Source organism: Triplophysa rosa, linkage group LG6 (assembly GCF_024868665.1).
Source record: "Triplophysa rosa linkage group LG6, Trosa_1v2, whole genome shotgun sequence".
Lineage (NCBI taxonomy): Eukaryota > Metazoa > Chordata > Actinopteri > Cypriniformes > Nemacheilidae > Triplophysa > Triplophysa rosa.
The window spans coordinates 23,820,309-23,843,844 of NC_079895.1; the positions used below are offsets into that span (position 1 = coordinate 23,820,309).

A 23,536-nucleotide genomic window follows, 5' to 3' on the forward strand; every position below is an offset into this window, starting at 1 on the left:
ATTTAGTTGGCGTTCAATGAACCAAACAACCTCCTCGAGGTTCCAACATCACTTTTAATATTCCTGTTTCACAGCATTGTGTTAGCAACATAGAATAAACAACTAGAATAAACATATGCTGTATATTGATCTAAAGTCGATTTGGATAAAAGCATCTGGCATATGCGTAAATGTAAATGTAAGGAGGCATATGAATCTGAACGTGAGTGTTTATGTGTGTAACATGTCTGGGATGTTGCTCAAATGATTGGATGAATAAAGACATCTGCTGTCTGGCTGAACCTGGTTGTTCTCAGGAAGGTGACACACAAGTACTGTCATGTTTAATTACGAAACAATGCAAGCAGCGAAACAGGTGTTCTTCAAATAACGTTACTTTTTATTGCATGTGGCTATTCAGAATCAATACAGTTTCTAAAGCAATTACACTAAGTTTAAATTATCACTTCTAAGTAGCATCACAATGCAAAAAATATGAAGTATATACAATGGAAGACACAAGAAAAACTCAATCGAGCATTGAAATATTCAACCTTTCCATACTGAGAAACAGCATTCGCTCGAGAACACTGCTGAAATGACTGTCAGGATTCAATAGCAAAAAACGAAAAAGAAAAAAACACTTTTCCATTCAAAGTTGGCAGAAAAAAATGTCTACCGCGAAAAAGGTTTTAAATATATTAACACAGTATTTATACATTTGGTTCCTTTCTGTAAACTAATCTTTAAAAAATGTCAATATTGCATATGCCGTTTGTGTACTTATGTAGCAAGATTTACTTTTGTAATATCAAGTGTAATTCAATGAATTCATTTTATCGTGTTTTTCTTTCTTATACCATAGCATTATCAAATATCATTGAAGTGGCATTTATTGTACAGTGTACATACTCTTACAAACGTACTGAAGAATTATAAAAGAAAGTACCTTCATTAGTGCTTTAGTTTGGGGGAGAATTCATTCAAACACGTACAGTATATATAGATATATACAAAAAAACGACATAAGTTATCATCTTTAACTTAAAAACATCCGTTGCAATCTCTTTATACATTATTTACATTTTTCTAGGCAAACGTTTTTCATAAACTTAAGTCCGGTTGTGTGTTTTTGTACTATGTTGCACTTGCATGTGTTAATCTGTACGACTGTCTTAATATCAGTTTGTCTGTGGATGTTTAAGTGTGTTTTGTTCATACGTCTCCAGAATACTCTACATTCAAAAGTGTCTTGTGTTACAATCTAGGGAGCTTGTAAGTGCAAGACAAAGCATTGGTTCTGGTCTACCCCTGTCTGATGGTAGGGAGCAGCAGTATTGGTGTCATGCCGCCTTCTGAGATGCATCTGAAACCTACCGCTCTTATTCGTCGCCGTGGACGCGGAATTAAATGCCAAGCCGACGGGTGCGGGTGTAAGGCGAAGGGAAGGCTGTGTCTACAGAGTGGCGTGAGAGGGCAGTTTGACAGAGGCTTTGGGTTGTCAGGGTCAAAGAAAGTGGGTTAAAGTGTGCTAGCGTGCCTAGGCTCAGTGAGGTGCTCCTCGCTCTAACCTGAGGCTCACGACATCATTCGTATAGCATGCGTACCGTTAATCACGTGTGGCTTCGATCCAAGCCGATAACTCCTCTACTCTGGAAGCCTGCTTTGCATACAGTATGTGGTGGGCGTGCCGCCCATCCGGTCCTTAACCAGCTCTGATAAATATCATTATTATATTAAAATGTATTAAATAGCTGTGTGGAATAGAATAATAAGTCATAATATACGAGATCTTTGATTGCAGCGGAAGCCACCGAATGTGGCAGGCGAACGCCTTCTTCCTCTGCAGTACGAGACATTCAGTTACCATGGTAAACAGTTAATCTTTGAAACTCTTGTTTGAGTGAACGCAGGTCCGTAACGCATGTCCTCCAGGAAACACTGTTTGACAGTACAGTCAATAAGGCTTTGGATTGGTGTTTACGAAAACATTCACTTGCAAAAATAAATTAGTTTCTCAATATATATATTTATATGTTTTGTAAGTCTCAACCTGGCTCATTCTGAGGTAGGGTTTTCAAGTGACTGGTTATTTCGAATTGTTGAGCAAATGTCTGAAATGCCACATTTGTGCAGTGTCGCAACCACCCATGCGCACCCACATGCACACCATCACACGTATATGCACGCGATTAAATAAGTGACATGTGCGACGGGTGTACGAGTGTGTGTGCAGATCGGATGTTTCTCTCCAGGTTGGGTTCACAGGTTTTGAGGGACACTGGCCACTCGAAGTCCAGGGCTCTTTACAAAACCAGTGAAAAAGTCCATAACACAATTTCTGGATCCAGAGGGAAGAGATTGTAGCGAGTTACAGATGGACAGGAAGTCCCGCCTCTCTGTCTGTGAGTCACCGTCACGCCTCGCACTGGGGTCAAGTGTCCATGTTGCTGTGACGACGACCATTCATATGGGTTGGGGGGGTCAAAGATCAGCAGAGGGCTGAAGCAGCAGCAACGTGGTCCATCTGTCCACACAAACACCTCCTCTCATCCCTGGCTCTCGTCGTGAAAGACTGAAGAGACTGGCTCTGTTTAGTCTGAAACAAACAAAAGACAAGAGAGAATTGGAAAACACATTCATTTTGATCTCTAAAAATATCCAGACAGAGAAAAGCAGCACAAACCAATAAAACACAATGTTCTCTCGAAATCAGAGCTACGATTCAAACGGCCATAAATGGGCATTCACAAATGTTTCGACGTTTTTCGGAAATGTTATCGTACTCCTCCTTGCCTTGTCTGGAAAATCTCCCCTGGTTACGTGGGCCGGTGTGTTTTTCCATGAGTATACGTGTGTGTTTTATACTGGAATAAGGTAGGACTGAAAGGGTCATAAGAGGTTACACGCTCTTTCTCTCTCCCTTTCGTTCTCTTTCTCGTTCTGTCTGTCCTCCTCTCCTTTACCAAGTAAGGATTGCGAGCTCTTTCCGTATGAGCAACAGAAGTGACAGGTGCTCAGAGAGACGCAGGGAAACACTTGCTGGCATTTAGCACTATGCAGCTGACGGAAACAGCGTTCGAGTATGTCATATGTGCAGACACGTGTAACACGGGCTCAGACGGTTATTAATATTCATTTAACATGTTTTGTTTAATATTAAATGTACATTTTAAATGTTAAATGCGTTATATGTACTGCAAAGTGCAAAAAGAAAAATGACGTAATTTCCACAGTAAAGCCACATATTATAATCAATTTTTTTAATAGAGAAAACAAAGTTATTTAAGCGAGTTTTAGTGTCTTTTAGTATCTGGGAACTGTTTAGAGCCTAGATCGCTATCCTGACCTCTCACCCCTTGTACTTGTTTGTGAGGTTTCATTTGCATGAAGGCCTCACACCGGGCGGAAGTCTCTGCTAACACAAACCCCTCGCGGGCCTTTCCTTCCCGGTCGCACACAAGTCCCGCCCCCCACCGATCTCCTCTCGCTTTTTATCCGCCTAGAACAAGCGATGTTTTCACAGAGCGAGACTCCCTCTCACACACTTGACAAACCCTTGATTCACGGCCATCGGCTATACGGCACGGTATAATCGCTCCCATTATCTGGACTGCCCGCGCACATTCTGAACACTTCCGTATGTGAGCCCGATATCACAACATCCACTCCGACACAGAGCGAAAGAGGGAGGGATGGCAGTAATTCCCATGAATGTCAGTTGTGTTGCATTTTCACACAGAGAGCTGGGTGAATTCGGGGAGAAGGGGCAAGAGAGAGGTCAAGCGTTTTCACGGTCGTAAAGTGCCTCATCTTTTCCTTGTCTTTGATACCTCGCTTTGTGTGGCATTACGAGGTATTACTCTTCCAGTTAAGTGCTGACAGGTCTGTTTGCTCACGGCCAACTAGTAAAGATGGAGAGAGAGAGAGAGAGAGAGAGAGAGAGAGAGAGAGGGTACTTTCCTGTTGTCCTATCAACTTTACAGACTATGGGAAAACAGCTCGTAACATGTTTATGCTGCTTTCTCTTTCTGATGGTAAGAAACCCCTTAGCCAAACTCATAATACCACCAACGACAACAATAAAACCATGTATACAACAGCAACAACAACAACATAAATGGTCACAGCAGGGGTTAGCTCAAGAATGAAAGATACTTCAGCCAAGAAACAAAATTTGAACCAGAGGCTTGATTTTCCGGCACAGGTAAGTTCCGGTGACGACCGCGACCCAATAGGACACCGTCTCCTCTGTGCGGGAGCTTTCGTCACCGTCACTTGCCGGAAAAGCAAGCCTCTGGTTCACGTGCAGCCAGACATTTTCGTTAATAGAGTAGTCAATATGGATATTTATCTTAAACAAACACATCGATTCCCTTTCGATGCCGTGTCGAGCAGTTTTTTGATCGATGGATGCACTTTTTGGAGCTTCAAAAAATTGCCTCCCATTCTACCACTTGGAAGAAAAAGGATACGTGGTATTATAACTCCGACTGCGTTATTCTTCAAGAAGAAAGTCAGATTCAGTTAGGATGCCTTGAGGGCGAGTAAAACATGGGAAATTTTTGTTTCTTGGCGCAAGTATCCATTAAAGACAATGGACAACATTGTGGCAACGTTCTTTAGCTGTGCCCATTTTCACATTAAATCACAGGCTGTTTTACTTAAATGCTTCGAATGCTCTATATGCATACATCAAAAAAAACTTTACAACAGTTCAGTCACGCTGAAAAAGTGTTTTGCCCAATTGGGAAGGTCCAATGCATTGCTGAATTAAAGTGACCATTAGGTAATCGCATGAAATGACTTGACCTACCAGACTACAGTTTAACTACACCGCTGAGAGCTTTCGCACAATTTCTTCTCATACAATGACACAATATTGATTATAGAGTTAGGAAAACATCTGACACGGCCACGCGGCATAAAGCTCAATGTGAACTTGACTTTGACCACTCGTACCCAGACACTGAATGTGACGTGTCGGGTGGTCCGCTTTGGTCAGGTATATTAATAGACTCAAAACAGAGAGCTGGAGCTCCTTCTTTCTTTTTCCCACTGGTTCTCACATTCACACTGATGCCATGAAGCCCGAGCATGTGAGCGAGTGTGTGGAGGTCAGCGAGGCAGCTTGAATTTCACAGAGCTAATTAACCAAGAGGAAGCCTGGCAATTCCATGGATGTCCCATTCCGATCCGGATGAGCAGAAAATTCAGCATGAACGACGGGGGAAAAAACCAATAAGGTCATGGGACAATCACTCGGTTGAGCCAGAGAGAGATAAATGAGGTGGGAGTGAGAACTAGCCCCTCATTTTCATTAGAAATTATTTTCTGTATAGCTCATCTGTTTTGTGCACTGCTGAGATTAAGTAAAAAAAAAACATATTGATGTTAATTCAATCACAAGCTTGGGGTCAGGCTGAACTTTCTGACCCGGAATTTCCTCTCCCGTTCTATCACCCTCTTCCTTTCTTTTCGTCACGATTGTGTAGTCAGATGCGACATATCACTTCCGAAACACATCTGCACTCCTAAAACTGTGTTTCTATGGCTGAGCGTCCACGTGACGAATCGGCGCTGACAGGTATTTAAAGCAACTGTAATCTGGATACTGCTGGAACAGCCCGTGAACCCACTGCCCCCTCCTACAAATTGCCCAGTCTCCACACACTTGTCCTGAAAGTCATTTTTTATTTATTTCACACAGGTTAAATTTAGCCCCCTTCCATCAGGGCGAGGAACTATCTTGCGTTCCCACACACATGAAACCTGCAACTGTTTTCACACACGCAAGCTACTGAAGCTGATAAACTGGCCATACTGTAAACATCTGCTAGTGTTACTAACTTATTTACCTGTGCCAGCTTTACAAAGCATCAACAAAGTGAGCAGAAGTCTTCCATGTAAATAAAATAATAATCAAGGTTTTCTTTGTGTGCTTGAAAAGCAACTACCAATCTGAGTGCAGGCAGTATAGATTACATTTCTATATCATGATACAACTGGATACAGAAGTCAAACAGAAACACCCCCTAGTAACTAACAATGACTTCCACACTCAACACCTCATATCATTGCTTCAAATGCATTTAAACCCAAACAATCTATTAATAACCAAAATATCACCAATGGTGAAATTCAAATTTCCACAATTGCCACCATGTCGACGACAGATATGGGCATACGGCTCTTTTCTTAAATCTAATTAACAAACTGTAACTTTACAGTATTATCAGCGGGCGACTAAGACTGGAGAGGTCAACATCATTACCATGACATCATAAGTATAGCAGATCTCTGGGCAGAAGGATATACTGTACGAACAGTGAGATGATCTGCACGTGTAAATGTCACGGTATTATCTCATAACACTAAAGGCAACAGAGCCAACAAAGCTCAGCGGTCACATAAAAACAACTGCCAGTCCAGGAATAAGAATCTTCAAGTGAGTCAGTAAGCTCAACAGATCTGTTTTAAACAAACCCGAAAAGCAGCTGTAAAGCTAACAGAAGCCAAGAGTAAGGCCCAAGGAGCCATTTAAATTCATTTCACAACAGTAGAGCTATACATTATGTTTGCTACACACACACATATACCCGCTACACACACACATATACACACTGAAATAACTTAGCTAGTCAGGAGAGAAAAGGACCATTCATTCAGAATCATGTCACATGACATGTAATTATTCCCACACACGGCACATGCTCTTAAAGAACGTCCCATGCAGATCTGAGATGATGTTTTTATGGTTCAGCCGTATCCCATTTTTTTCTTTACAACATGTTAAATGGAGAGTGATGAACTGTACATGTACGAGTGATGAATAGTATATGTGCCTATTTACATCTCCGGTGTTGTTTACCCTGAGAGGGTTTACATCAAGGACAGAGGTCTTTTGTTTTCTTGTGGGGACATATTTTAGAGGGTCAAGGTGAACATTTGATCTACAGTACAGTCCTTAGTGAAAACGTGTCATATTTATCATGGTAACGTTTGACATTATTTTGATGTGACAATGAAGCAAATTTGCATCACTATTATCTACCTGGATTAATTAATACAGTATAGTTATATTTAATATGCATACAGTACAGTATATACTGTATGGGTCAAAGACGTTAAGACGTCCCCATCAAAAGAAATTTACAAAAGTGATTTCATGTCCATAGAAAGCACATTAAATGCAAGTAAAATGTCTACTTTATGGTTTCAAAAAATGTCAACATTTGATCGAAATAATGTTACATTGTCATTCAGTGTAACACAATATTCATGTACAAATTAAAATGCTTATTCTGAATTGTACATGTTAAAATATATAAAAGAATAAGGGAGCACATAACATTTTGTTGTGCTTTAAAAGAGTAAAAAATTCTAATTGACAAATGGGCAAAACCTGGGATGGTGGCAAATAAAAAAAAAGTAAAATTACAACTAATTAGCATTTGGGGTGAAAGTATTTTAATATGTCATAAATTGATTTTTGTTGTCAAGATTGTTACACTGACGGACATTTTAGAGGGTGTCTTCTGTAAATCGGGGAAACAGGTATTTAGTTTTTGTTCAGAAAAACAAAAATGCAATTAAAGCCACAATATGGAATATTTGGACCGCTAGACGGTGCACTTTCGAAACAACAACAAAAGACGAAGCTAAATGACGTTATGTAGGAGAGTGGAATTATGGGACATGTCGTTTTCACCATCCAGAGGCGTATGGAGATCGCCCATCGTGATCCATAATAACAGAACAACAGATGTCCCAGATGCTGTATAACCACTTCCGCATTTGCGTGTTGCCGTGGTTTCTACAACCGGAAACTGAGGGTAGTGCAGCGCACCGGATATTAAGTCACTGATATGCGACAAATACAAAGGAGACAAGGGACGGGCCATTATTTTAAATAGGAATTTCTCTGAATTTGCACATTCTTGGGAACATTTAGGATAATGTAAGTACACAACTGCTGCATGACATATATCACACTGTGCAAGTGATTTTTGGATATTTCATAACAAAATTATTCCATATTGTGGCTTTAAATTAAACATTTATTGTTTTGTTGCTTAAATCCTTTTTCATCTTTGACCCATTTATTTATTATATAATATATATTTTGCTAAATAAAATGTATATAAAATATATGTGTTTTTATCTAGTTATAACAAAACAGTAATGTATAGCTCAACTGCTAAAATGCGTAAATATAAATCCAATGTAAATAATAATGTAAATAGGCTTACTTGAAAATGTCACAATACAAACTAATCCTACAAAAGGCTTATTTTGACCTGGACATGTTTTTGACAGCTTTGTGTGTGTTTGCGTGTGTATGCCACTTGCTTGGACCCCAAACAAAGATGCTCAACAATGTCTAATCCGTGGCAATGTATAATCCGCCTTATCTGCGCTGCTAAAAATGGGGAACATCGAGAGCCTCCAACAGAACATCTTGGACTAGTTTAGCACTATCAAATCTGCAACAATAGCAGGTACTTACAAAGTCAACAACAACAACAAGACTGAAAGGTGAAGGAGGACAGGGAGGGGGTGGGGAGAGAGGCTGGGAAGGTGGAGTCGGTGCGAGGATTGGTGATAGTCATAGAGAGAGGACGAAGGTAATCTCTCAAATATGAACATAATTATAGAGAGAAAATATAAGCAGAAGGATTTATGATGGAAGAAAGAGAGACGGGAGCGAGAGTGGTGTGATAATAGACCGATGATAGATTCAAGGAACAGGGATAGGTGTGTGTGTTGTGGTGAGGGATGGCAGTCTGAATGTTTTCCAGAAATAAAAGCCAGAGTACAAAAGACAAATTGATGGACGCATTCTCTCTTTCAAAGGCGTACTTTTCAATTAAATCAAGTCTTATCAAAGCGGCAAGGGGCGGGACTATGTTCGTCAGTGACAAAAGCGAAATTGCACTTTTAGTTCAAGCTTGTACCAACTGCTTTCACTTGTTATCCGAATGTATCTCTCTATATCGGTCCCTGCGCCTGTCTGTCTGTCTCTGTCTGTGCTCTTGTGTGGGGTAGCAGATGGTCAGTAATCATTAGTGTATTGTCAGGGCTTCTGATGGGCCCGATAACCACTGTGCACTGCTTGGAATGGCAGGTGCATGACCCTGGCCCCCACCATCTGCCGGCCCGGCCCCTCATACACACTCAAGCACAATTCTCAAGGGAGAAGGCATCTCTGGAAGCCCTACACAGACTTGAAATGAGTTCTTTGGATGTCCAAATTGTAAATTTTTAATAAGACAGTGTTTACTCTCTTCTCTGGTCATAATATGAAAGGGGACATTCATTTGGTGAGAGCTGGAAAGGCCACAAGGAACTCCTCAAACATTGCACTGGATAGGCTATAGCCCCCAAGGCCAGGTCATAGGTGACCAATCTGATTTACAACACATTGCCCGTGTTTGTGTTTGTGTGCGTGTTCGATGACTCGGTGAGGACACCGATGCGAAAACACCGAAATAAATATGCCGAAGCGTGACACAAACCAATAAATCCATAAACATGATGAAACTCTACCATAAACCTGCTGAATGCGTCAAAGATCCCGGACACATTGCTGATCTGTATAGATTGTGTAATTGAATAAAAGTGTGTCTGATTTGTCTTACGTCGGCTGTTACAGATTTTTGGCCATTTGGATTGAAAAAACGGGATTCCCATTCACAAACATTCTAGGCAAATTTGCGTGTCAAAGTGAGGGTGGAGGGAACGAGTGGAATGTGACTCTGCAGTAAAGACGGTGGCGTTGTAAAGAGCACAGCTTATCCGTACTCTCATCTCCGCTCAATAGACCTTGCTGATCAGCCCCGTACAGACCCAAGTTCCTATCGGGCTGTTCCACACAAATAAGAGCACTGTGTTCTGTCTCTGTGGCTCATCTTTTGTTTTTCTGGAATGTTGGTTGTGACCAATCACAGGGTGGGATGGCCGAGCGCTAGCAAGTGCGTGTCGATGTTTGTGCGAGTTTTCTTCGTGGTCTCCTCCCACTGTTCCAGAGCTTCCATTGCCTGCAGCTATGTCTTTTTGCTCTGTCCACTTTGCGGAGGTAAACAGAATGGCAGAAACACCTGCTTTTCTAGCTACTCACAACACAGACGCGCTCACGCGCAGCTTTTGATGGTTGTGTATTTGCTTTCTTCGGTGTGTTGTTTTGAGAGGCTTTTGTTTCTAGACTCTTCGTAAAGTATCATTCACCAAAGACTTATGAAAGACGCCCTGTCCTTCGAATGCAAATTCATTTTTCTTTAATTAAATCCTTCACCTTGACTTTCTGCCACGACATTAACAGCCTCACTAAAGTGTGGGGTACTCCTTATATGCACAACCAGTGAAAGATTTGGGGTCACATCAATAAAATGGTTCTCATCATTTTTTAAGATAATACTTATAAGTACACTTGTGTTAATCCATGGCTTTGATGAGTTATTTATTAGTACTATTATTCTAAAATGTGAAATAATATTTTTAACTTTTTAAGACCCTAAACTTTTGAACCAAAGTATACATATATGCTCCCCTCCACACAAATCCATAATGCTCCACAGCACCACCTCATATCTTACTACTCAAATCTCAGCATAAATTCCATGCATGTGTAGATATGTGTCTGTCAGCCCACATGTTTATCTCTGAGCCACACAAACATCTCTGTTTTTCACGTGGTGCTGAAAAACAAAGAGTGTGCAGTTCCTTAAAAGAAACGTGGCTGGTTGGGAAAACAACCTCCCTGAACAACCTTTGCACATGCTCTGCATTCCAGCCCTCAACCATCTACCTGATAACTGATAAACAACTGACTCACTTGTTTTTCGGGGCTGCTGTGAAGCTCTTGTACAGCACGTTTCAATGGTGTCACGTTCGCAAACCGAGTCGATGTATAATGCAAATGTTAGGTTTCTTTCCCTCTCTATTGAATTCATTATTGACATACTATCTTTCTCACACACATTAACATCCTTTCAAACCAACCACACCTCGCGGAGTCATTCTTACACAACTGTCAACATTTTAACATATATTTAGCTTCGGTGTGGATAAATAAACCCTTAGGCAGAGCTGTACTGTTTTCATCCCAAAACATTCCGGTGGGCTCGGATGAAGTGATCAGCCTCTAAAAATAAATACTGCGCCACAGCTTTTAAAGAGGCTTTTACATCATTCTGACACACCAACTTGCTCAATTAACTCTCACACATAAGTGGAGAATCAATCATATGGAACATTAATCTGGTGCACGGTTGTTATTTCCGCGTAAAAATAAATATATACACCGTGTGTTTTGCCATATCATGATGTAGTAAATATACCCAGATCCTTTGAAACCATTAATGTTGATAAAGCTATACAGATGACCCAAATATACTGTAACAATGTTTTAATAAAAGTTGAATTGATTAGAATTTGACTGCTTTCTTATCAACAATCGCAGTTATGAAAAATAACACTATAATAAATTAAAATGCATCAGCCACCTTAGCTATTACATTAAGGCGTACACAATGTAGAAAAGTAGCATGAATAGGTGTTACATAAATCTGCAAAACCAAGCTTACCTTTAACTGCTGTTGCCGTATCCTTGAACCCAAGGCTGGCATATGGACTGGCATGTATCCCGTTGATGCCCTCTTTACAGCAGCTGGCAGTTTTGAACCTCACAAGAGAATCACAGCTGGCAAGTCCCCCATCCATCAAGTTTAAGGCAATGTAGTTTAGTCCATTCTGAAAGCCAGCCGACGTCTCTCTGCACATCGGACTGTTATACTCTTCATCCGATCCTTCACCGTTCCTCACAGAGACGGACACGTTTTCCACAGAGGCAGAACCGTGCCGCCTGGTCTCGTGCACAAAGGAGGGAAAAACAGGTGTAACTGTGGTGGTAGACGAGAACGTTTCGGAACTGTGCCGTCTGCGTCCCTGGGGGTCCGCACGGATCACTTTGGCACCCCGGTCTGGATCCACCAAGGCCAGAGTGGTACGGTGCAGCAGAAATGCCTCTACAGCGGGCACTCCCACACTCTCGTCCAGAGTCAGCCTCTGCACAAAGGAGGACGGGCTGGTGGTTTGCCCACCTTCTGAGGGCTGAGAGACAGGCTGTGGAGGCGAAGCGGGCATGGCGAACGTCATCTCAGTGTAATCGTCTTTAGCTTTGCCAGCTAGGCCCACTGATGCCACCTGTACTGTGAGGCGGTACCTCTTTCCTTCCTCCTCTTCCTCAGGGTGGGCGGGGCAGGATGTCAGTTCCGGCAGGGTCTCCAAAGCGTCAGATGGGGCCGCATCTCCAGATCTGAGTGACTGTGAACTTACTTTAATGTTCATGTAATCAGAAAGCGGGGACTGCCGCTGACTGCCGGAGGACCCGAGGGATGAAGCTGGGCTTTCTGAGGAAGCGCTGGAGGGTGGCGAGCAGCTTTCAGCAATACGTCCAAAGTCTATGTTTATGTACTCACCAGGGCTTTTTGGCTCAGAGGGGAGGGGGTGCTCATTCATGCTGGGTAATGTCCGTAGTGTATCTAGAGAGAGGCGGGTGGGTCGGCTAATTCTATGCCTGTGAATAAGGCTGTCTGTCCGGCCTTGTCTTAGAGGAGATGGTACAGGGGAAGATGCTGTGGTTACTGTCTCTTCTATTATCCTGTTACTCTGAGGATTCATGACAACATACTGATCGTTTTCCGTATCCTTCTGCTGGGGCTTATGACAGCGTGGCAGAGAGTTAAACAAGTGAAGCTGTCTCAGACAGGGAGACGGCTCCACACCCACAGGGTTAAGGTAGTAGTCTGGTGGTGTGACAGAGCCACAATCTACAGGAGACATGTTGAGGTACTCGCCATTAGTCATTTTCCCATCAGAACTATCAACTGAAAACTTTGAGCCACACAACATCCTCATGTAGCCGCTGTCATCTAGAGAACAGCTGCTGGGGGAATTGGTTCTGTAACCATTAGCTATAGTAAGGGGGTGTGTCCTCGGGTTGATTATCTGTTTTGGAGCGGAGACGCACATAGGGCTCATGGGCATATAGTTGTCAGCCTTTCCCCCCTGGGGAGCCACACCTGGTGTCATTGGCATGTAGCCATCGTCGCCCAGATTACTGCTGGAACTTTTCAATAACGATCCGATTTGAATGTCACCATAATCCTCAGGGTATGTGACCTTTGGGGATGCAATGTGTGAGCTGCGCCCTGAATGGCCTCCAGTTGTGTAAGTGGCTCTCATGAGCGTGTACTCATCCAGTGAAGCTGAGGACACTTGTGATGGCACCCTCTTCTGGTAAGGCATGGTGAGAGAGTGCGTCCTCCTCCTGTAGGCTTTTTCCAGATCTCCTAAACTCTCCTCTGCCGCCGCTCGGGCGCCTCGCCGCCCAGCGCAGTTCGGCCTCTCCATGATCATGTATCCGAACAGGTCACTGCCCTCCTGCGAGGGGGGCGTGCCAGTGAGGGACTCGGGTGTGTTGCTTCGGTTTGCCATCGCAAGGTGCCGCATATCTCCCGGGCTGGAGCCACATTCATCGCAAGAGATGAAACCAGCGTCGATAGGCGAGCCCGAAATGGATGCAGTGCAGCTGGAGGGGCGAGGGGTGCTTTCGGTAGTACAGCCACTGCTGCAAGACAGGCTGACAGCAAAGGGAGGGGAGTGAGACACAGGCATGCACATGGATTTACTATGCTGCAGGGATGAGGTCTCAAATGTTCTGCACGGGCGAACTGTCACCGTGTTGGAGCGGCTTAAATGCGTCCTGTTTACGCCTGTGCTGATGGGGCTGCCCGTCACTGACATGGGCCGCGTCATAGTTCCATCACCCTCGCTCGCCGTGCGTATTCTGCAGGACGTGAGTTTCGTCACGGGCGACGTCGCTGCCATGCTGTCGGTGCGCGATCGGCGTGGCAGCCCCGTCTGACTCGGCGGAAGATTGTTAAAGTGCCGCCTGGTGGGCACGGAGATAGGGTTGGTACCTGAGGACTGGCTCTTGCTGCGCGGGCGGAACTCTGACATCTCCTTCATCGCTTTCATCGCCTCCAAAATGGTTTCGTGAATGTTTTGCGCCACAACGGAGTCATCCGCCTGCATCCACATCTCGCCGGGTCCTATCGACGCGGATCGGCCCACCTCGATAAAGAAAAAGCTGTCCGAGTGTCCGCATCGCCGTATGTTCATTAGCTGTAAAACAACCGACGCCACCTCCGTGTTAAGTTTCACGAAGCTGATGGTCCGGCTGGATAAACACAGCCTATAAACGCCCGTTAAATTCCTGCTCTGTCCAAGTCCTTTCGATTTCAAATTGACTTGCCAAACCTCCTTGTAGGTGGCGGAGACCGGCGTTATCACGCCGTAATTCGCCTCGTCAAACCCGACGAGAGACGATGCCGAATTAGACGCGGAGCCGTCGCTCACTTTCCCCTCGTTCATTAAATCCGTTAAGACCGCGTACCAGTCCTCCTGCTCTTGGTCGTTTTCGGCAGCCACGGCAAAATACTCGTCCTTGGTGTAAAGGGCGATCAGGTGTTTGTTTTTGGCATCGGCTCGCTTGTTGATGTTCAGGCAGGAGTCCAAAGGTATAACCCTTTTAGCAGCCGACTTGTTTTTCCATTTCTTCTCGCTCTCGTAGTACTCCAACCGGGCAGGAGTGCTCTCGCTCGACTCCCTCAGCACGAAAAAGCGCTTGTGTCCGTGCTTCTGTTTCCTCAGATATCCGCATTTCTTGACGTGGTTGTTATTCTTCACGATCATATTTGAAAGCAGCTGTCCTCCCGTCGGCGGCGGACTCGCCATTCTCATATGTTGTGAAGAAGAACTCTCACTTTTCTTTAACTTGTGCTGTCAGTCAGTTTGTCTCTGAAGCGCAGGGAAAATCCTGTCAGACTCTCTTCTGTGCCCGGCGCGGGCTGCGCGTTCGCTGCGAGGAGCAGTTTAACAGTAAATAACACATATCGCTAAGTGACTGGAGTGAAGAGGAAAAACAACATGTGACGTCCTACACATCCAGCTTTGGTTACAAAAAATAGAAAGAAAATACGCGCGCACACACACACAGATCTGGGCGGTGCATCCTTCGGGGGGGAAGGCGTAACGCCTGTTTGAGCAGCTCATTGGGCTCATTGGTGGAAAGGTCTGTTTGACAGTAGAGAGCACCAATCAAATTCCGCTCTCACGAACGTGGCGCTCCGCCCTCGATGCAACGACCCGAGATGTCTGAGAATTGTCACAGGAACATAACGTACTGAGCTCGCAGGTTGGATATAACCATTGCATTTTCCATTTTTATATGTTACTCGAATGTGAAAATGTTTATGGTAGGTGGCACTGATTTAAATAGCCGGGTTGTTTTAGGGAACAAATGGGCTGTTTAAAAACAACCAGTAAGTACTGACAAGGCGCTAGTATTTTTCTACATATTTTCGTTATTCGCCCTTTTATGTTGATTTTAATCATTATCGTTTAAAGGTAAGCCCTTTCTAAGCCGTGAACGGCCGAGAAAGGCGCTTAATCATATGAATGTAATGTTGCATTTCTGTAGAAAGATGGTTTGTAACTTCCTATACTATCCTGTTTTACACGTGAAATTATATTTGCATATTATATTTGCATTGCATTTATATGCGGAAACGTACTGTAGCCTGTAGTTTTTAAAGGAAATGCTATATTTGTGGAACAACAAATCCCCTGCATTTTACCTAGGCTTGTGAAATAACATGGTTTTTATCAAACTAATACTGCCTGGTATTATTTTGTCAACTTTATATCCAGTGATCAGCATATCTCGGTATAAACGCCATTTCAGGAAAAACTGCACTGACGCATCACATAATTTATATAACGAGCGTCGCGTAATTTTCCCACTCCTTTATTCTTTTATTCTTTTTACGAACAAGACTTATTCTTCATCTGAATATATTTGACGCATTTGGTTCAATGCAAATCATATAACCTAAAGTTCGTTGTTATGTAATTCAACCGGTGCTCTATATTTATCGAGTCTGAATTTGTCTTGTATTACGCGACTGCCTCTAGCGTTCCCAGCTATATGTGTGCCTGTTTTACTTGTGTTTACTTACTAATAGAAGATTCTTTACGGTCATTGCCTTTTCCGTACAGTACGCATTCACAGTCATGTACAGTACATCATCCCATTTACACCGAGCAAATCCAAATAAAACGCTCTCATTATAATAAACGAAGCTGCCTTCTTGCAAACTCAGGACAAAATCATGATGCTTCGTTTATTATAATGCAGCATTGTAATAAGTGGACCGGAGTAGATGTCATTCGCTTCTTATTATATCATAAACAAAGCATTTAAAGCCAGAGGTGTGTCTGTGAAAATATGTAGGTATATGTGGAAATGGCAAAGCAATACTATGGATGTGGTGGGTACCAGTGATGACGCGATGCAGCTCTGCTGAGGATTCAGTATACGTCACTGACTGGCTGTGTACGTACATGGAAATGCTCACTCCTCTCACATGAACTGAAATGTACTGTGTGCCTGTGAGTTACCCATAACGCGCGCGCCTCCCGGGAAAATATGTCTCTTTCGTTTGAGATAAATAACATAGAAAAACAATACGTAGAATTCCTAAATTTTTATTTATTTTTTCAGCAGAGCATGAGGAATGCATTAGTCAGGTCTGTTGGAGAAAAATGCACTGATAAATGCATTACGCTAAAAATAGAAAACCAATACATAGAATTCTTCAATTGTATTTATTTATTTTTCAGCAGAGCATGAGGAATGCATTAGTCAGGTCTGTTGGATAGAAATGTACTGATAAATGCATTACGCTAAAACTCTGAAATGTTAAAATGGGCTCTGAAACACTGTTTTTAAAATATGATGTGTTATAATGATTAGCAGTAAATTTTCAGCATAAAGCCTACAGTGTTTATATCCTATATAAATGCTCAAAGCTTCACATTTAAGACTTGTAATGTTTAAAGATGGACCACATCAATGTCGCTATTGTGTGTGATTGTTGTAAGTGTGTGCACAAGAGTGTTTCATTACCAACTACTGTTTTGAAAGTTGCATATTTTTTCCCTATACTGTAAAGCTGCTTTGGAGCAAACTAAGTGCTATGTGAATAAAAGTAACATGACATGTGGAATGTAACATTTAAAATTTATATGACAATTAAATAAAATCTTAAAGGGATAGTTCACCCAAAAATGAAAATTCTTTCATCATTTACTCACCCTCAGGTTGTTCCAAATCTGTATACATTTCTTTGTTCTGCTAAACATAAAGGAAGATATTTGGAAGAATGTCAGGAACCAAACATATCTTATCCCCCATTGACTCCCATATGTATTTTCCCAACTATGGCAGTAAACAGGGGATGAGATCTGTTTGGTTCCAAATATCTTACTTTGTGTTCAGCAGAACAAAGACATTTATACAGATTTGGAACAACCTGAGGGTGAGTAAATGATGACAGAATTTTCGTTTTGGGGTGAACTATCCCTTTAAATTTCAGCCTTGTTTGTATTTTCTTATTTATTCTACGGTTTGCTTGTACGGTCTTGAAAATGATTTATGGGATTGAAGTCCTCCTTCAGTTGTTCAGGGCAAACTGAGTTTTTGCTGGCTCAGCTGAATAGATAGGCCCTTTATTCAGTGGCAAGGTCAATTATGCCAACGATATACTGATTTTACCGGAATGACTGTTGAAATGAAATCATAATATCACATCACATCCTCCTTAAAGCGTCTGTTCTCTGCCCCCAATAACTCAATTCAACAGCTTGGTTACGGGCTAAGAGTCAAGCTTAGATCTTAATAATGTCACTGATTTTCACACTGTCACCTTTAATAACAAGCACATGATCAGCTTGAATGAAGCAGGTATGAATGTGAGATTAACTGGAATGAATTTAGTACTAATTAATCATGTTAAACAGAACAATTAATATTAGAATTAAATGCATCACCATTAATCTGAATCCTTTTTAGTTCAAAATGTTGGTGTCATTGTGCATTTGTGTCAAAATATATTAATTATACTGGAACAAAATTAAGAGCCTCTCCTAATTAATGTGTACTCTTGAATAAAATGTTTGTTTCAGTGTCTTGTTTCTTTTACAGTATTTGCTGTAACTTAAGAAGAACCCCTGATGGGCTCACTGCTGAGAAAATTTGATGCCTAACTTGGCATGCTAGCCGTTGTGAACAATAGCAGCACTTGACACTCATTTGTCTGCGATTAAATGGGAATTGTGCCCACGTTCTGTAACGCTTTTCAGCATTAATAAGGCATTAGACAAACGTGAAGTAAAGAAGAAAACTTTCAAAATGTGAGACATATGCGGTCAAATTAAGGAGCACTTCCCATCTTGATTGTTTTTAAATGATAGCATATATAGAGAATTATGAAGCAGAGTTATCTTATCTTATCCCCCCCCAAATATGAAGGCTAAGAATTAGGGTACATGTGTGTGTTTTATGTGTATTTATCCATTAAGTCTTCATTAGTAAAATGCAAATCAGGGCTTCATAAAAGTGCAATAAAGTGCATGATTCTTTTGCATTACGCATGTTAGACATGCAAAGTAGTATATGCGCATTCACATGCACATGGAAGCAGACACATGCACACAATGAACATAAGGCCCATCTCGAGTCCATCTGCTCATACTGATTCTTGTAGGTTATTTATTAAACCATGCATATGTATCATTTTAACATGTGATCCATTAATTGACTAGGTAATTAAATGCCCATCTAACTCTTATTTACAAGGCTGCAAAGTTTGCTGTTCTTGAGTGCCACCATACGAGGCTGTATTCTGTTTACTATCTTCAATTATGAGCGAGGCAGTAAAAAGTCACGTATATAAATTTGTGATGTTTTATTGCAATGCAAATGAATAATTTCTGGAGACATACAGTATATAGAATTGAAATCGCGTTCAATGAAATTACTACAGCTATCATTTGCTATCATTAATACAGCTATCATGTAAATAATTACAATACTACATTAAAATACCTTACTGTAATAAAAATAATACATGGTATTACTGTTAAATTTACACCCTGTAGAATTATAGAAATCATTGTATTTCTATCATTCTAAAGTGTGCATTTTTCCAGTTTTCAGGTACACTGTAAATTCTAATTAGTTCAGTTTACTTAAAAAAACTTTGGAAACCGATTGCCCTTATTTTTTCAAGTTAAACTTAAAGGGACGATTAAAGTTAAGTTAGTAATCAGCTATAAGTAAGCAGAACAAACTTTTTCTAAGTAAATTAACTAACAAATGTCCAGTGAGTTTAATATTTCAATTTCAGTTAATATACTCTTTTAAGGTTAGTAATGTTACTTAAAAAATGATAGTAAGACTACTACTTTAGTTCAATTTAATTAACTGTGATATATTAATTACTGCAAACATCCTAAATACTAGTACTCTTGATACAAGTTTATTCTTTCATTTTAAGCTACGACAACTTAAAAAAACATGTTCAATTTACTTTATAAAACTTTAGAAACCGATTGCACATATTTTTTAAGTACAACTGATACAGAAGACACTACACTTGTCTGACATTCTCAACTGTTTATTTATCAATAAACAGCAAGGCAGATTGTCAAGAACATTACAATTAACTTGTAAATGCAGTTCTGTCTGAACAGACCTCTTATACCTCACTGTAAAAAAACAATTGTACAGCACCATGCAGACAAATATAGGCCTTAAAATAAACGTTCGGCTGTAGAAACATTCAGTTATAACTATAATACTGTAAGCTATTTGTAAGAAGAACTGAAGCCAATGTCTATTAAAAGTAGTACAATTATAAAATGCCTAAAATACAGACATTTGGCTTTAGAAATAGTTCAATTTAAACCACAACTGAACCAAAAGCAAAACCAGTGCTCTAAATAAGCCTGAAATACAGTGTAGGTTTAAACTTTTGCACACTTAAATTAGTGCAATTACAAAATAATCTAACAAAAATATTTAACAGGCAGCAGAGGCATTTAGCTAAGGTTTAGCTAAAAGCTGGTTTTTAAGGGTTTGGAGTTTGGGCTTAAGATTCTTACCTCCCAACAACAGAAATACCCTCTGAATAAAATCAAATGAGTTCCTCATTGTCTTTGGGTAGTCCAAATTAAGAGCATAGATTAAAGCAAAGAGGAGACATACAGCATGTGGCAAGTTTGGGACATCATCCACGACGATTCTTCCCTCCAGAATGATTGCCCTTGATGAGTCAACACTGAGAGCATTTGGAGTTTGGGCAGGCGTATCTTCAGGTAAAACTGTGAGCAGGCCAACATCAACTCCACTGAAGTCAGCATCTACATCTGAATCCTAAACATAAAAAAAAAAAAAGGAAATGGTGAGTTTCTTTTTACCTTAAGAGAGGGAGAGCTTTGGGCAAGCAAGAATCGTGATGCCATGTAACCAAGCTTTTAATCATGACTGTCAAAGAGAGATGATAAAATATATAGTGAAAGAGTTACAAAACATATTTAAGACGACAATGATTTAACCTGACCATTGGTGTATTGACCTTTCACTAAACTACTCCTAAACTACTCCTATGTCCTAAACTACTCCTAAACTACTCCTATGTTCTCACCATAACATGCCTTGAGATTACATGCCTTTCTGAATTCTTAACTTCACAGAACTTAAATACTAAATGTAGTCATTATCTACTCATGCTGTTCAGTTCTCTTATGGTTTTCTTTGTTTATAGTAAACAACAGATTTTATTATTTAATTTTGTACTTTAAATTGCAGTGTATGGTACTTTTCAAGCTCCAAAGGTCACAAACATTTCATAAAATAATTTAAAATAAAAATTCTGTGTTCTTTTGAAGCTTAATATGTAGACACCATATACTGTCACAAAGGTGAGTAAGTAATGACTATATTATGATGATGATGATAGCATTTAGAAATTCAGTGTTCTGAACCAATTCTTGTTATGGATGACAAATCATATTACAAAGCTTTAAATTAGTTCAAAGGATATGATGCTGATGAAAACAAAAGTCTGTGCTCATTAAAGGTCAACACTGGTTACAAATGTGACCCTGGATCACAAAACCAGTCTTAAGTAGCACGGGAACATTTTTAGTAAAAGACAAAAATACATTGTGTGGGTCAAAATTATCGATTTTTCTTTTATGCCAAAAATCATTAGGATATTAAGTAAAGATCATGTTCCATGAAGATATTTTGTAAATTTCCTACCTTAAATATATAAAAACTTTATTTTTGTGAGTGGATGGTCTGCCACAGTGCCCCTGATTAACAACTTCAAAGGCAATTTTCTCAATATTTTGATTTTTTTGCGCTCTCAGATTCCAGAGTTTTAAAAGGTTGTATCTCAGCCAGATATTGTCCTATTCTAACAACTCAGATTATGTAAAAATCTCAATTTTGAAAAATTGACCCATAAGACCAGGGTCACAAATGACCAATGTGTCAAATCAGATTTTTTTAAGGAATAATTTACCCAAAAATGGAAATTCTGTCATCTTTTACTCACTCTCAGATTGTTCCAAACCTGTATACATTTCTTTGTTCTGCTGAACACAAAGGAAGATATTTGTAAGAATGTCAGATCTCATCCCCCATTGACTCCCATAGTATTTATTTTCCCTACTATGGCAGTAAATGGGGGGTTGAGATCTGACATTCTTACAAATATCTTCTTGTGTGTTCAGCAGAACAAAGAAATGTATACAGGTTTGGAACAATCTGAGAGTGAGTAAAAGATGACAGAATTTTCATTTTTGGGTGAAGTGTCCCTAAGTCAAGAGACAAATACAGTATATGTATACCTTAACCTGTCCGATACACTAGTTGAACAAAACAAAACACAATTTTAAGAAAGCAGAATAAAATTTACTTACAAAGCACATCCTGAAAAATTCCTCAGAGTCATCCCCCAGGAGGACTGGAAGACCGCGAAGTACTGCGGTACGCACACACGTTACATCAGATGACTACGCAAAAAGAAAAAACGGTAAATATGGGTAACAATCATATTCAAATGATGACTCAAAGATGACAACAGTCAACATAAAAAATGAATACCTTTGAATCAACCTGACGCAAAATGTCATGAAGCGTTTTCCCCTGATTTCCTCCTTTCTTTCGGAAAATTTCAATCAAACGTGCAGAGTGTGTGTCCAATGCTGCGTAGAACTCGGATCTCAAATTTTTCCCAGATATGCGACTGAATTCTGCAAAGATCTAAGCACAAACAAAAATGGTTATTTACATTAAAACAGGTCATTTATGCTGTAAAGAGAAAGCGAAAAACAAACCTGATTTTCAGTAAAAAGTGCTGGCCACTTCTCCAAAATTTCACAAACAGGAGGTTCTGAATGAATGATTTCCTTTCTCCTCAGGGCAAAAGTGCTGTCCATCTTCTGGCCAATCAGGCTCATGTTCCGTGTCCTCTTTTTCATTTCCTCTTGAAGTTCTACTCTTGTGCGTTCTTGACTTTCTTCATTCTCCCCATTGGGAAAGTTTGGCAAGAAATTTAATTCAAACCGTCTAGGTTTTTTAATGCCTTTCTTTAGCACGCCGTCCATTGTTGCACCTCTCTTTCCCTCAACAGCAACATCACTACAGCCAGATTTACGCAGTTTAGTTCGGTAGTTGGCCATCTTAAATTTCAGGCTGTTTTTCCAACCAGCTGAGCCTGTTGAGGAGCCTGGTTCACTCAAACATGGGTGTGCTTTGACGAGCGCTGCTGCAACTTGGGCAAAATCTTCATCTCTTGGATATGCCTTAAAGTTGTACATAGCCCTTGCAAGTGTTTCCAGTATATCATGTTTAATGTCTCTTCCAACATTAAGATAAGTTGCATCTTTCATAATAGCGAGGTTTCCCTGACGGAGACGGTATTCAACGTTTACAGAAAATTTGGGGATTTCAAAATCCTCGGGCCACTCACTCTGTCTTTCTGCAGACAACTTCTCCGATGTATCAGAACCTGAGAGAATTATTGTGTCTGCTTGACTTGAAGATGGAGATGTGGATAGAGGAATAATTTTCAGGGTTGCCCTCTCTGGCAAATCATTGATGTCACTGACATTGCATAATGCATTACTAAAATCAGGGTCTTCATATTGAACATTGAAAGAATATGATACCTGCAGCTTCTCTTGCAGCACATGTTTCAAGGCAACGAGATCAGATGGTTTTTCTGGAATTACTACTTTTTGGATGTCACCATCATGCACAATAACACGAAGTATCATTGACATGTCTAACTGAAATTCAGAAATAAATAAAAAAATCACAGAAACAATAATAAATACAATCGTGTTATTTAGCAGCAGATGTAATGTTTCAATGTGACAAAGAGCTGGCCTCGGACAATATAGGCTGCCAATGGGAAGGGATCGTTCATTTCAGATGGCAGAATAACTTGCAGTGAATGCAAACTGCATAATTCATAAGAGCGCAAATGCTCAACGAACCAAGCAGTCTGGAGTTTACAAAGGAACATTATGTCAGTATTGATCGCCAAAACCTTTTTAATCTGCATGAATTCTGGCA

The 23,536-nt window shown here is 40.7% G+C and overlaps 2 protein-coding genes across 3 annotated transcripts; both read right to left on the reverse strand.

Annotated features, from left to right (window-relative positions):
• Window positions 1-358: 358 nt before the first annotated feature.
• Window positions 359-17,404, reverse strand: irs2b (insulin receptor substrate 2b). Its single transcript, XM_057336154.1, has 2 exons — window positions 11,565-17,404; window positions 359-2,578 (listed from the first exon to the last, which is right to left on the reverse strand). Exons 1-2 carry the CDS (start codon window positions 14,782-14,784, stop codon window positions 2,574-2,576), a joined length of 3,225 nt encoding a protein of 1,074 aa, XP_057192137.1. The 5' UTR covers window positions 14,785-17,404; the 3' UTR covers window positions 359-2,573.
• A 2,226-nt stretch (window positions 17,405-19,630) lies between these two features.
• Window positions 19,631-23,323, reverse strand: LOC130555713 (uncharacterized). Of its 2 annotated transcripts, none has more exons than XM_057336156.1 (4): window positions 22,294-23,323; window positions 22,073-22,219; window positions 21,877-21,969; window positions 19,631-20,320 (listed from the first exon to the last, which is right to left on the reverse strand). In XM_057336156.1, exons 1-4 carry the CDS (start codon window positions 23,239-23,241, stop codon window positions 19,991-19,993), a joined length of 1,518 nt encoding a protein of 505 aa, XP_057192139.1. In that variant the 5' UTR covers window positions 23,242-23,323; the 3' UTR covers window positions 19,631-19,990. The 2 variants fall into 2 exon arrangements, with proteins under 2 accessions (XP_057192139.1, XP_057192138.1); XM_057336155.1 differs by having other exon boundaries at window positions 22,061-22,219.
• Between the last annotated feature and the right edge of the window lie 213 nt (window positions 23,324-23,536).